The sequence below is a fragment of the Crocuta crocuta genome, unplaced genomic scaffold (genome assembly GCF_008692635.1).
Source record: "Crocuta crocuta isolate KB4526 unplaced genomic scaffold, BGI_CrCroc_1.0 scaffold377, whole genome shotgun sequence".
Taxonomy (NCBI): Eukaryota; Metazoa; Chordata; class Mammalia; order Carnivora; family Hyaenidae; genus Crocuta; species Crocuta crocuta.
Genome location: NW_027528209.1, coordinates 639,469 through 654,560, shown reverse-complemented (window position 1 = coordinate 654,560; position 15,092 = coordinate 639,469). Strand labels below are relative to the sequence as shown.

Below are 15,092 nucleotides of genomic sequence, written 5' to 3'. Positions count from 1 at the left end.
TCTATACATACAGAAAGGCTTTTAGCACGACTGTCTATATACAGTCTTTGTTGACTTTTAAATTTGGCTGCCCAACTACCAAGGAGTAACAATGGTCATCACTAAGTATAGTGCCTGCTATAAGCTAGACTCTTCCATACACTTACATTTAATCCACACAACAATCCTGCAACGTAGGTCTTATTATCTTTATTTGTGGTGGAAAAACTTGAGTCTCAGAATAGTTAAGTAATTTGTCCAAGAACTCCCTGTTAGTAAATAGTAGAGGTAAGAGTTTCTCCAGGGACTGTCTCCATCACCCATGTTCTTCCTACTATGTGCCACTTTCCAGTTGACTTGTATGTCACACCTATTCCAAAGCCATTCATCTCCAAGCAGTAGGTAGGTAGTCATTGCTAGTCTACTCATTTAGTTGGCCTGTACACAGTCTCTTTATGGTGTAGCTTTAAAGAGCCTAATTTCTCCAATAACTAACACACTGAATATCCAAAAAAATTTGATACTCACCTCTTTTCTACCTCACATGACAAGAGTTGCATATGGTGTGTATCATAGGATAGATCTGGGTTCAAGGTCCAGCTCTGTACGTTTTTAACCAAGTACGTTGCTTAATCTCTCTAAGATTCAGCCCTTTACCCATTAAATCAAAGGAGTAACAACCACTTTCACAGGGGTGTTGTGAGGATAAAATGAGGTAATGCCCTTAAGCATTTTTGCATTGTGCCAAAAACATAGTTAATGACAAGAAATAGAAATGTGTCTTATTCGTGAGAAGACAGGTATTGTCCTTTTAGAGAGGGTGCTTATTTTTCTTATTATTGCATGTTTCCTTATTACTTCCTTCCTCTGCTAAGGACCAATTTAGCAAGCATAGAAAGGCCCTGAGTAGTGAACTCAATTACTCCAATACTGGCAATTCCTTACTTGTGGATCATTTTGAGGTTGCATATATATATTTTAGATTTTTCACTTGATATTTAATATCTCCATTTAATATTTTTCAGTATGCCATTGTTATAGGCCCCTGCATTAATTATTTGCAAAAACTTACAAAAACCATGGACAATAGAGTATAAAAAATAGGTCAGTGGTAGAGAAACCTGTCTTGTTCCCCATACACAGCCCAGAGGAGTGGCCAAACTGTCCAATACCATTAGATGACCTGTAGGAGACACTGCTTCCAAAGACTTCATGAGTTTCAGCTTTTCTCTTTGTATCAGCTACCTTCTGGAAGAAGTTACTATGGTTTATGAAACAGCTGAAATGTGAGAAAATAAAACAGGTAGAAGGCAAAGAAACCCATGTTTATAGCAATGCCCTAACTGTAACTAACTGGACGTGCTTTAAGAGACTCACTGTTTGGGGCACCTGGGTGGCTCTGTCGGTTAAGCGTCCAACTTTGGCTCAGGTGGTGATCTCGTGGTCCATGAGTTCAAGCCCCACATCAGGCTCTGTGCTGACAGCTTGGAGCTTGGAGCTTGGAGCCTGCTTCAGATTCTGTGTCTCCCTCTCTCTCTCTCTCTCAAAAATAAATAAACATTAAAAGAAATTTTTTAAAAAGAGACTCAGTGTTTTATGAACCATTGCATATAAAGCTTTGATTCTGTGCTTAAGGTGCTATAGAATCAAGAGGAAGTAAGATGGTTTAAATGCGTAGTATTCTGATAATAACAAAAAGAGAAAGAACTATGATTCTCAAAACTGACATCAAGTACAATTAGGAAGTAGGTCTTCTCCTCCACAGCCTCACCAAATCTTCTTTCCACTCTGTCTCTATTCCAAACACATGTAACACTCTCAAATATTCTGAGATCTACTCCTTTACAGGGGAGCAAAACAAAAACAAAAACCTCCATATAATTTGCCTTAGGTTGTTATTAATTTGTTGTCCTGTTCCTCCTGGGCCCTAGGGTTAAGTTAAAGCAGAGAGATGACTAATGGTCAGCTACAATCACTGCATGGGATGGCAAAGAAGGAGATGCCCAAGTTAAGCATAAATGTCCTCCTAACTTCTAACCTACCATCTCCGAGGATCACACCCAGGTTTTATGAAAGTAAATAACTTCCAGGGTTCTAGGACAGTGAGGCTGAATGCAGGAAGAGCTGAGGGGCAGCAAATAGACCAGGATGTGGATGAAGGAGCTTGGGTTTTCCATTTAAAACAGAAGTGAGCCTAGTACACCGCATGGCGAGAAGAACGGTTGCTTCTTTGTCATTGGAGAGTCCATCAGGCCCAGTCAAACCACTTGGACTTTACTCATAGGCAGTTTTGCCAACTGGCTGACCCTTCATTTTTGTGGTCAGTATAACCAAATTACTTTGAACTCTGGTTCAGTGAATTTCAAAGAGCCATTCTCCTATCATAAGTTCATCTCTTCTCATTTTTCCTTTCTGTTATAATGACTACCATTATTTACTTAATCACATATGAATATGCAGAAAGACACTAGAATGAAATACTTTTCCATTCCCTAGGGTTAAGTTCCACATTTCCATTCCGTAGGTGGCCCAAGGGGATGGGTAACCAAACAAGATATATTTAAAATTCATTATTTCTGGAATTCTTTTACTCAGTCTGTTTACAATTTTTTTTTCCGTTCAGTCTTCACACAGACAAGTGTGTACCAACTGTCTATTTTTCATATTTGGGTGAGTACCTGGAAGTGGTATGTGGCAGAAGACAAGAATGAGGAGAGAACACAAGCACTCTGTGAACTTTAAGGCTAACTCCTTCTCCTCCATTTTGCTCCAGGTAAAATGATTTCTAGCTCTTCATTTCACTGTTACCTTTTCCGAATTACTTTTTAAAACTGTGCTTCGTATTTGCCTCTCAAGTCATCCATCTTGTGTTGATGGCATACCTTCCTCTTTTCTAGATCATTCCCCCCTACGCAATCTCCAACTTCCTACTTCCTTTATTTGATTCCCTGTGATGCTTCCCAAGGACATAAGCACATATACGCATTCATCTGTACCAAAGAACAAGTCTGAAATGAGCCTCCTGACCCCCAAACAAAAGAATTAATGCTCAGCCGGAGTTTTTTGACTATAGCATTAGCGTTCTGGCCTTGGTCATTCGTTGGGATTGTTACATGGTTTAGGCTTTTTGCATAATTCTACCTTCCAATTATATGAATTATCCCACAACTCTAAATACATTCAGTAAATGCTGTGGATATAGCTTTAGGACAAATTCAACTTCTTGGTCAATGGGCCAAACAATATTTCTGTTTAAATTCTTGATATTGATCGGGTACCTGGTGGGCTCATTCAGTAGAGCAAGTGATTCTTGATTGCAGGATGGTGAGTTTGAGCCCCATGTTCTTTGTAGAGATTACTTAAAAATAAAATCTTAAAAAAAATAAAATTCTTGATATCAGTAGACCAGAACTGAAAAAAACAATATCATTCCAGCACTCTTCTGCATATGGTATATACTGCAGAACTGTCTATGAAAATTAAGTCTTAAGGTCAAAGTGGAATGAGCTGTGGCTAATTGCTAATGGTAAAGCTAAAATGCTAAAGGTATTTTGATGTGGGAGCTATTGTTGTTATTGTTATTGTCATTTTTATTATTTCAGTGTATACAAGGAAGTGTGGTTTCTCCAGTTTTATGAATAACAGTTTTGTCATTGAACGGAAAGCACAATGTGTAACTCGACTGTCTCCTATAGAGCTTACACATACTTTCAATTGTCCCCCGTGTGGTAGCCACATGTTTGTTTTTTGGCTGGTTGAATCTGAGGCCAGAGAGAGTTTAGAGAAAGTGGAAGAGACTAACTAAACATCTTATTAGGATGGGTGACAAAGAGTAATGTGTCTTCTCCCCTAAAGTACTACCTATTTAAAAGAAAATAAAGATTCATACCACTACTGGTCTAGTGATTTATACTGTGATAAGAATTTTTAAGTCTGTTAGAGCAAATTTGAAACAAATGATCACCCTCATTAAGCTGTAAGTTCTCCAAATGAGTGAATCAGTTGCCATTCATTGAGTATTTATATGTGTAAATCAGCATTATGAATTACTACACTTCAGAGCATATGTGTGTTCAAGAGATATTTGTAAAACAAAAATGTTTCAGAAACTTTTATGTGTGTTATACTGAATTTCACTGAAGGGAAATCTGTAAAAAGGGAAGATAGCAGTCTGCAGACTCTAACTCACACATAAAATACATCCAATATTTTAAAGTCCAACGAAAGGAGTAATTTAATGAAATATTAATGATCATAATGCAACATTAGAGTGAATGAGTGGAAAGTTGCTAGAATTACTTAGGCACAAAAATCAGCAGTTTTAATACTAGGAAAAACACTTTAGAAAATATATGGGCTAACCCTCAAATCTTATAGATAACTAATGGCCAGGGAAAGTAAATCAGCTGTCCAAACACACGCAGCTTTTTTTATTTGAGCACCAGGGTGGGATGTTATTCAACATCCAGCATAAACCGTCTACCCTCCTATTAAGGGCTGCTCTGGTCTGCCAATCTGACAGTCTCATCTCACAGAAGAGATCTTCCCTTGGCAATGTGTGGTAAACCACTGACTGTTGGGGATCCTCTTTCCTGAGGAAGAAGCTGTTCATGGGCAGATGAGAGATGAAAGATAATTACAAATTACACTCTCTCCCTTCCTGCTTCCCCCATCATTTGGCCTGTCCATCGAAATTATATACACCTGTTTCTTCTTTTTACTCCATCTTCTCTTAGCGGGTTTGGAGAAATTGAATAGTTAAGCTCTGCAGCAAGTCTATAAAATGTCTCTGACTTTCGGAAAGAGATGTGGCACTTTTCACCTGCCATCCATGGGATTTCCTTTAGCATTTTTTGCCTTTATCATACAATCAATAGACTTACCAATCCACTGGGAATCGTCCATCTGAAACTCTTCTGTAACCCAAGATGCCGTGGGGTCATGGGCGGAGCAAATCTAGCTTGACTCAAAGAGAGCCCAACCTGCCATGTTTGGTGCAGAATCCTGAGATCTGATTATCTGAGAGAACCAATCACAATCCCCCTCAGTATCAGTCAGGGTTTTTAAGTGGCAAACAACAGCAATTGACTCTGACCATGTTATAACAGCCACAGGAAAAAAAAAAAAAGATGCACTGGAAAAATGGAAGGAAAAGCTGAAGAATCAGTTCTTGGAGGGTACTGAACTGAAACAGCTCAGGGGGAATCTGTGTAGCAAGAAGTCATAGAAACTTTCTTCAGTGGGAAGGGTGAGTTCTAACATTTTTGACTCCTGTGTCCCCCTGCTCATGATTCCAGTTGCAGGGAGATGGTTGGAGGAGCCAAGCTCAGATCTCACCGCCATTGCTTGAAGTGGCAAAAGGCTCATGAGCGCTTAGTAAGTCCCACCATGCAGGTGAGGAGAAGAGTTTTCCAAAGGAAAATACAGTTGTTCTTACCAGAAAAAAAATAAATAAATAAAAAGATGGTAGACATTCAAATCAGCAGGTGCCCACCAGATCATCAAAATGGAGCGATGAGGGGGCGCGTGGGTGGCTCAGTCAGTTGAATGTCTGACTTCAGCTCAGGTCATGATCTCGCGGTTTTTGAGTTCGAGCCCCGCATCAGGCTCTGTGCTGAAAGCTCAGAGCCTGGAACCTGCTTCAGATTCTCTCTCTCTCTCTCTCTCTCTCTCTCTCTCTCCCCCCCGCCCCCACTCATGCTCTGTCCCTCTCTCTCTCACTAAAATACATAAACAGTAAAAAAAAATTTTTTTTAATGCAGTGATTAAATACAGACAGGAACCAACAGTGATAGACAAATAATGAAGTATATGTAGACAACAGCCCAATGATGAGGCCAACAAAAAGGTTGCTAAAGTCTGGTTTTGAGTCACAGTTTAAAGTCAGGCTGGTTAAGGATTCCTTTCTGTTTTATTTTTTTTCATTGAATGCTTCCAACAGTGCCCAAACCCTGCCGAGTATGTGAATAACTCCTCCATGAAGCATCTCTTTCCAGTGGGCATTACTTACCTCCTACCCATCTTCCACTCATCCTTGTCTGGCCACTCCTACACCCCCTTGTCCTTACCAGAATCTGAACCCCAAGGCTGTTTCTTCAGCAACCCCTCTGTTTACACTGGAAAATCAAACCAACCCCATAGGATGGTTTATGGACTTTTCAGCATTTAACAAACAGTGATTTAAACTTAAAACCCAAAGTCAAACCTCCTAATTAGTCGTAGAAAGGGAAAAGTCACATAAAATGCTTCTTTGAAGCTGCCTTCTGAGTGCTATCTTCGGCAGGCGTGCTTTATAGCCCGCTTTACTGATTCCTGGGACACACTGTCCAGAGGAAGAAGGACGGGTCTTCACTTCCACTCAAAGGACAAATCAGGCCGGCATTTTGAAAAAGAGACAGGTTTATTCACCCCTTCAGCGTTAGATGGCTTCGTTCCCTGTAAAATTTCACTTTTGGTTATTAAAATACGCACTGTAGGAAACAAATTTGTAACCCATTTCTCATATTACCTACACACAGAAAAACAAAATTTGATATCCCAGGGTTTACTTGCTGAGGGCGCTTCCCATAAAAGCGAGTGAGTATGCATTGGGAAATTTGTCTGCTTAACTCCTTATGGATAAACGTTAGTCACAATNACTTCCCGCCTCTCCCGGGCTGGTGACCTAATAGCATTTTTCTTCGTGCATATTTTGGCGTCGCCCCACGGCCTGGCTGCCTTCGCCTGTCTGAGTCTTTTGAAATTCCTGCATGTTCGCCCCAGATTAAGCCGAGTGTGTCTCAGGATGTGTGTTCCGTTTTGTTCTTTCCCCTTAACGCTGCCTGTGCAACGTGTCTGGGAGGGAGGAGGACGGGACGGGGAGGGAGGGGCAGAGGCGAGGAGCTGTCCGCCTCGCACGTTTCCAATCGCATTACGTGAACAAATAGCGGAGGGGCTGCCGGGCCAGAACTGCTTGTGTAACTTTGCAAACGTGCCAGAAAGTTTAAAATCTCTCCTCCTTCCTTCACTCCAGACGCTGCCCGCTCGCCTGGGCCGCCGCGCCGCTCCCCGTCGCCTTCCAGAAAGAAGGACTGGGAAAGAGGAGACGGGCGGGTGCCACGTCCCNCCAGCCTCTGGCCACTGGTTCCAAGCCGGCTACTCGTCGCCCGGGGCCCGCGACGCTGGGGACTCGCGCGAAGGCAACCGGACGGAGCCAGGAGAGCGCCCGGCGCTCAGTAACCTGCGGCCGCCTAGCCGCGTAGACGGCATGGTGGGCGACGACCCGTACAACCCCTACAAGTACACCGACGACAACCCTTACTACAACTACTACGACACGTACGAAAGGCCCCGGCCTGGGAGCAGGTACCGGCCCGGTTACGGCACCGGCTACTTCCAGTACGGTAAGCACCCCCAAGTCGCCCGAAGCAGCCCGGCACCCCTTCCCCAAGCCCGGCTCCCCGACGTGGCTGCCTGGGCGCGGCAGGCCCGAGTCCCCGCAGATCCGACCCCTCCCCCTGCGCCTGCAGAGGCAGCCCTGGAATCTGGTGCAAACCGCGCTCCCGGCCCCTCCTGCTTTCTTTCCACTTTGCTTTGCAGCCCAGGGCGTCCNGTTTTCTCTCTGCTACCTCCCCCACCCCCCATCGCCTGCTGACGTTTAGGTCTCCCGGACCTGGTGCCAGACCCGTACTACATCCAGGCTTCCACGTACGTGCAGAAGATGTCCATGTACAACCTGCGATGCGCAGCAGAGGAGAACTGCTTGGCCAGGTACCGGCTGGGATCTCCTCGGTCTGGCGGCACCTTCCTGGTTCAGGGGCGGCTCCCGCGCCCGGTTCCCACAGCTCTCCTTCCCTGCAGACAGGAGTTGAGAAATGGGGCAAGAGCCGGGACGTGGAATGTTGGTCGGCTGGGCATGCTGACCTGGACGGAAATTGTTTAACATTTTGAAGATTTCTGTGGGTTCTTCTCTGTCTTTCAAACTCTGACACAAGTCAGGGAGATGGAGCAAACCCTTACCATGGAGAATTGGCATCTCCTGCTCTTTTTTCCAAGATCCTCATATTCTGGAGCTAAACAACCGGACGGTAACATGGACAAAAATTTTGTAAGGGAAGAGCCTGTCAATATCCCCTTAAAAACCCGAGGGCTAACTTGCCAGGGGGGGACTCCTCAGGAGCACAGCTTCGGTTTCCTTCTTTTGTTGAAGGCCACAGTTTAGCCTCCTTGTTTTGGTATCACTTTAGCCAGAATAAGAGAGCAGCAAGAGCTTTGTTTTTGAATCCGTCCTAAAATAAAATCACAGCAATTTGGGGAATGGAATCCTCTGATTTTGCTGCTGGGAAACCAGCAGAGGGAGCAAAAGATGTTTTGATGGGTCTCCTAAAAAACTGTCCAAGGGCAAAATGAAAATATTCAGTAGTATCTGAATATGTATCCACATGACATGTATTAGAAGGAACACAGTAATGGTGATCTGTTCAGCTAGATCTTTCTCCCACTTTGACCCTCTGTAACCATCAGGCTGAAGGAAGAGAGGAAAGCCAAACTTTACCATTTTCATTCCGGAGTCTTGCATCACTCACTCCATTGCTGTCCCTATGATATTATTACAGTCCTGCCCTTGTTTTGCAGACAGTGAAGTTGCAAAATTATTTATCGAATCTGGGTTTATGCTTTTAGAACGATTCCCACTTTAAGAAGAAACGTATTGTGAAATTCAAGGTTCTTTTTCTTCTTTTTTAATTTTTAAGTTTATTCATTTCTGTTGAGGGAGAGAACAAGCAGGCAGGGGCAGAGAGAGAAGGGGAGAGAGAGAATCCCAGGCAGGCTCTGTGGGGTTGGCACAGAGCCCGATGTGGGGCTTGGACTCGAGAACCAGGAGATCATGACCTGAGCCGAAACCAAGAGTCAGACACTTAACCTACTGAGCCACCCAGGAGCCCCTAAATTCAAAGTTCTTCAGAAGGACATACTTTTTTTTTTGTTTTAGTTTGCGATCATCTCGACTCATTCATGTGGTTCATCAAGAACCGATTACAGATACACAACCGATCTATCGTGTGTACATATTCAATGCTGATTTAGTTAATTTTTTTGTCCACTTTTTAACTGCAGATGTCCCTAGCTGTCATTCATTTACTCATTCCACAAACATTCACAACTGAGCTCTGGCCACTTGCCAGGGACCATTCTGGGACCCGGGGATTCAGCAGTAAACAAAAGAAGCAAATGTGCTGTTGGGCTGTCGCAACTGATCGTCTAGTGGGGGGGTGGGAGGGAGTTGCCATTATAAACTGGAAAGGTTGTGCCTATACTTTGCCTTGACTTAATATCCTGTGGAAATAACAGTGCTTCCCTTTTCAAAATCACAGCTCCGCGTACAGGGCAGATGTCAGAGACTATGATCACAGGGTGCTGCTGCGGTTCCCGCAGAGAGTGAAAAACCAAGGGACATCAGATTTCTTACCAAGCCGGCCACGATACTCCTGGGAATGGCACAGCTGTCACCAGTAAGTGGAGGGGCTCCTGGGGACTTCGCAGTTGCTTCTTCCTTTTTCAGGTGGTCCTTGATGTGAAAAATGCCAAGTCTTAGTTTTTATAGAGGAGGGAGAACACTGCTGTTAGGTGTTTACATTTAGAATTTTCTCTGTGTAACGTGACATCATCGAGGGAATCTACACTTACGAAAATACATCAGCTACAAGATCCTCTTGTTTTTTAAGATGGAAATTCTAAGTCCAGCTGAGTAAAACTGCTATAGGGTACAACAGTGGGCTTCATTAGAATTTTATTCCAGTATACTACAGGTAAGATTTCTAAAAACAACAAGAACAACAATTTAAAAAAAAAAAACTTGTTAGCAACAGCCAAGTTCACCTACAGTGAGGCAGCGTTTAATAAAGGCTGCAAGTTGTTCATAGAAAGATTTATGTACCACTTGCAAGGAAAGATAGAGATGATAGACTCCATGAGCTGATAAGGACTGACCTCTCTCTTTTAAAAGGCCTGTATCAAACTCAAGGTAAATGCCTGTTCTGTCCTAAATTTAAAGATCTTTACATAAGGTAATTCTATAATTTGCCTTGGTAGCTTGCCCAGGTATTTATTGCCAGGGAATCCTGAAGAATGCCCCTAAACCTTCTGTGGTTTGAACAGTTTTTTTCTTGTTCTTCCCCTATGGGAGATAGACAAACAGCTCAGCATCTTTCCTTTAACGAAATGACAAAAACAGGTATGAACACCTACTTTTCTGATGAAGTAGAATTATTTTATTTCTAAATAAAAGTTGACACTAGTTAGATAATACTGGCGGGGAAAACACACCATATTTCTCCTCTGCCTTTTAGTGAAAGTTTCAAATATGTGAGAACTCACTTTTTTAAAACCTCACAGAAACCTCCCAAGAGTCATGTGCTCTTCTTTTATTTGGAATGAAACATCAGTACTGGCAGCCAAAAGAAATATACTAGAGAGCATATGGCAAGTTTTACTTAAACTCAGATAGTTTAATGTCTCTTTCTATTAGATATTCAAAGATGAAACAGGGTATCATAGGAAAGTGAAATGCTCAGATTAGGTCCGTTTTTCCTAAAAGCAAAGTTAGATAGATCTCTGTCCCTGGGCGGGGGATGGGTTTTTGTGGGAGTTTTGCGGGGAGCTAGCATGAATCTAGCTTTAAGATAAACTTGATCGTGGGGCGCCTGGGTGGCTCAGTCAGTTAAGTGTTGGATTTCGGCTCAGGTCATGATCTCACGGTTCATGGGTTTGAGCCCCACATCGGGCTCTGTGCTGACAGCTCAGAGCCTGGAGCCTCGCTTTGGATTCTCTCTTCCTCTCTCTCTGCCCTTCCCTCACTCTCTCTGTCTCTCTCTGTCTCTCTCTCTCTCTCTCAAAAATAAAATGAACATGAACTAAAGATAAACTTAATCTCAATATTATAAGCTTTTTTTTTTTAACCTTATTTATTTATTTTGAGAAGAGAGAGAGAATCCCCAGCAGGCTCCGCGTGTCAGCAGCGCAGAGCCCGATGTAGGGCTCGATCTTAGGAAATGTGAGATCAGAGTCAGATAGTTAACCGACTAAGCCACCGAGGCACCCCAAACTTGATCTCAATTTTAATGTGAAAACAAGTGTGGGAGGCAGTGGGGAAGTCATCTAAAATCCTCATGGCTTTCTCTGTATGTTCCTGACCTCTGTCTCCCTGCTGTGTGGGACACCAGACATTACCACAGCATGGATGAATTCAGCCACTATGACCTACTCGATGCCAGTACCCAGAGGAGGGTGGCTGAAGGCCACAAGGCAAGCTTCTGTCTCGAGGACACATCCTGTGACTATGGCTACCACAGGCGATTTGCATGTACTGCGCATACACAGGTAGGTTGGCTGCCAGCAATCGGGAACCCACAGGAAAAACTGTATCATATACGGGGTCATCGATCTGGTCAAGATGGAAAATAACTGGGAAAAGGAAACCGGTGGCTTGGTGATTCGAATTATTTTTAAAGCATTTCATCATCATAGAAGGTCGCTGTGCATAATCGCTATGCTCCACGATGAAAATCAGCGGTTTAGTCTTTGAAAACCTCGGAATGGTTTCCAATATCTTCGCTCCTTCTGTATTCTTTAACTGGCTTGGTAAGTAAGGGTGGAAAACACACCTCTGTGTTCTCCCCTTCAAAGCCATCCCTCCCTCCACCTATTAAGCTAGAGACAGAATGGTGATCTGGGCTCACCAACAAAGAGAAATGTAAGTTTGTTGCAAAGCTCTCCAAAATCGGTCTCTTTTAAGCAAATAAGAATAGAAGGACATGGTTTCTTTCTCCACGTGTATCTATTTAAACGTACAGTATAATTGATGTCAGATGTCCTTTGGAGGGATTGTTTTAAAAATAGTGCTGACCTAAGCAGCGTGTATGCCTTCTAACGGGAAAATGTGTGTCAGTGAAAAGCCAGGCCAGTATTTCCATAAGAAGCCCTCATTTGTAAAAAGGACATTATAATTTTACTCCAGCCGGAATCTTGGCAAGGAGCAGTGAATGTACATAAGGCAGGGCACAAAGGGTTCAGCAGCTGGCAGCTTGGGGACTAAATTCTAGGGCTGTGGCAGGAAGCTTTCTGGTGACCTAAATGTCACCGCTGCTTCTTTCTCTAGGCTTCGAACACCATAGCAATTGGAGGGGGGGGGGGAAAGGTTCAATTCCACATGCCCAGGAGGCAGCACTTATTGTTTAAATAAAAGATGTAACCTACCCACACATTACACATATGTGGGCAGAGACATTCCCTTTTCATTCGGCAATGTCCAGACCCACAGTAGCCGCCCGCCTGTGCAGGGACCTGGAGTTTATTTCCACCATGTAGAAAAAGAGGTGCTCTGGAGAGCTCTTTATCGAAATATTTGAATTTAGGTCTATAGGTATTTGTAACACTTTTAGTCACCCAATTCTTTGGGGTGACCCCACTTCATTATCTATGGTGGCTTTCTTATTAATCACCTTCCGTGTATGTCCTGATTAACCACTGCTCACCAGGTCTTGCATTACAAGTCACGTTTCTATTTGTGTTTTTCACTAGATTGGTGTTTCTTCAACAAGGACTTCATTTAAAGGGGAAAAAAATTCTGACAAAGCCCCAAAGTTGATTTAGATTATCTGTATCATAACATGGTTTAAATGCACAAGGGAAGGGGAAAAAGAGACAGCGAGGGAGGCAAACCATAAGAGACTCTTAAATACAGAGAACAAGTGGAGAGTGGACGGGGGGATGGAGGAGAGGGGAAAGTGGGTGACGGGGACTGAAGGGGGCACTTGTTGGGATGAGCACTGGGCGTCCTATGGAAGCTAAGTGACAATAAATTATATTTTAAAATGTACCCAAATATAAAAATAGATATAACTTCCTTATATCTAAACTTTCCTACGTAACAAATTTACATGTTCAACATATATGAAACTAGAAACAGTTACCTTATCCTCATTAATTTAATGTAACCAATGGTTCTCTTTTGCTAAAACCAAACACCGAATTTAGACCATGTTGGCTAAGGTTCTACATTTCATCTGTTTTTAAAGTTAGACTTTGAATACATGAGATGCCTTTTTTTTTTTTTTTTTAATGGCCTGAGAAATTCCTGTTCTTTGTGTGCTGGTTCAAATAATCAAAGTTAATCACTTAACTTAAATTCTGCCAGCGCATGAACCAGTTTCAGCAGCTCTTAAAGTTCCTTTGTTCGCTTGAAGGCAATATCAGCATTGTTGCATTGTTTTAAACAGTCTTAACTAGGTATCTAATCCAATGAATGAGGTGTTACAATGCCCCGGAGTTGGTGGGGATTGGTAGAAGCAGCGGTAACAATAGTAATAGCTAACACTTAGTGAGTATCTAGTATGTGCCAGAATCAGAATTACCTGCTGGGACCAGACACTAAGAATTCTTCATTGTAGGTTACCCAACATACTGCCAATGAACGGTTGTGAGTGGTGTGGACAAGGTGTAAATAGGGTTTTCCCTGCTGTGGCAAAGGCATTTTTGAGTTCGGCCTGTCTGTGCTATCTCGTGCCATGGAGAGCACAGTGCAGCTCCGTTCTTCCCAAATCTAGTGATAGCCACACCAGTGTTGGTAGAATATTTTTACATGATTTTGCCATCTCTTCAGTGACCAAGGTGATCTTAAGCACCAAAGAAATTTTGGGTGCTGAAATTAAATGACAATAATGAGTTAAAATGATTCCAACATATGCTTTAAAATTTACTTTAGATTAGTATTTGGATGAAAATACAATAGTTCAGTCTTCTCAAGAAGGGCTAATGGAATCACTGGTATACCTATGGACTCCAATTTGAACAGATTTCCCCAGACGTAATGTTCTGGAGAGCAAGGACTATATCTTACTGGAATTTTCCTCCTCCCAGCCTGTAGAAGGCACTCATTTCCTCACTGGAGTGAATATCTTAGCAAGTGGAGTGATGTGGTATTCCTTCACTGAGGCATACATTCATTCCTTTAATTTAATAAAATATTTCATTGATAAGATGAGAGAGAGAGAGGAGTGTGTTGGTTAAGAATAGGGATCCTAGACTCTAAATGCCTAAACTCAAAACCATCTCAGCCACTTACTAGCTATATATCTTTGAGTGATTTAATTGACCTTACAGTGCCTCATTTTCCTCATGTGTAAAATGTGGATAATAATAGCTCCTGCCTCATGTACTCATGAACATTGAAATTATAGATGTTGTTCCCGTCACATGATACCTACTTCATAAATGTTAGCTACTCAAAAATGCGACATAGACTCCACTCTTAGGGAGCTTATAATCTCTAGTGAGATATATTCTTACACAGTACAATTATAATGCAGAGCATTAGAGCATTTACACTATAAAATCTGGGCAGACTGAAGCTAGGTAATTTCCAAGAGAGATTGGGAAGGGTTGTTGCAGTGAGGATATTTGAGCTAGGTGGATTATTACACGGCCTTTATTCCTGAACTGGTGATATTCTAGAGTTTTGGTGGAGGCCTATTCTGTCACTGAAGATGGTATTTATCACTGGTAATTGATGACACATTTAAGAAGCTAGGTGTACTACTACTTATATTAGTCCTGTATTTTTTTTAGCTGGAGGTGCTATAAGGCTGAGTAATATATACTTCTCAAAGGAGATGCAATATAAGTATAGTTTTATGTCAAACTCTTGTAAGTACTAACTTAAAACTTAATTTGCAAATAATAAGCACAATCTTTAGCATATCCCAACCTTATGCCAACTTTTAAAATTTTAACATTTTATTTCTTTTAGGGGTTGAGTCCTGGCTGCTATGATACCTATAATGCAGACATAGACTGCCAATGGATTGATATTACAGATGTAAAACCTGGAAACTACATTCTAAAGGTAGAGACCTTTGAAAATAGAAACCTGTAATTTATTTTGATTGCAACTCAATGGGCCTCCCCTTCTGAATTCAATGTTAAATAATCACAGCCCTGCAAGCAATTATATATCTCCTAGAAATATTTCTTTAAAATTTTTTTGAAGTTTGTTTATTTATTTTGAGAGAGAGAGAGAGTGGTGGGGCAGAGAGAGGGAGAGGGAGGGAGAGAAAGAGAGAGAGGGACAGACAGAC

At 42.3% G+C, this 15,092-nt stretch overlaps 1 protein-coding gene across 2 annotated transcripts in view; it reads left to right on the top strand.

The window, feature by feature from the left end:
- Positions 1-7,090: 7,090 nt before the first annotated feature.
- LOX (lysyl oxidase) overlaps positions 7,091-15,092 on the top strand; it is a 16,627-nt gene continuing 8,625 nt past the window's right edge. The window contains exons 1-5 of one of the 2 annotated variants that reach the window (XM_077752996.1): positions 7,091-7,361; positions 7,620-7,728; positions 9,333-9,470; positions 11,181-11,337; positions 14,765-14,860. In XM_077752996.1, coding sequence (XP_077609122.1) covers positions 7,226-7,361; positions 7,620-7,728; positions 9,333-9,470; positions 11,181-11,337; positions 14,765-14,860 — 636 coding nt within the window. In that variant the 5' untranslated portion in view covers positions 7,091-7,225. The remainder of the gene's footprint in view (positions 7,362-7,619; positions 7,729-9,332; positions 9,471-11,180; positions 11,338-14,764; positions 14,861-15,092) is intronic. The other variant, XM_077752995.1, reaches the window with a different exon arrangement.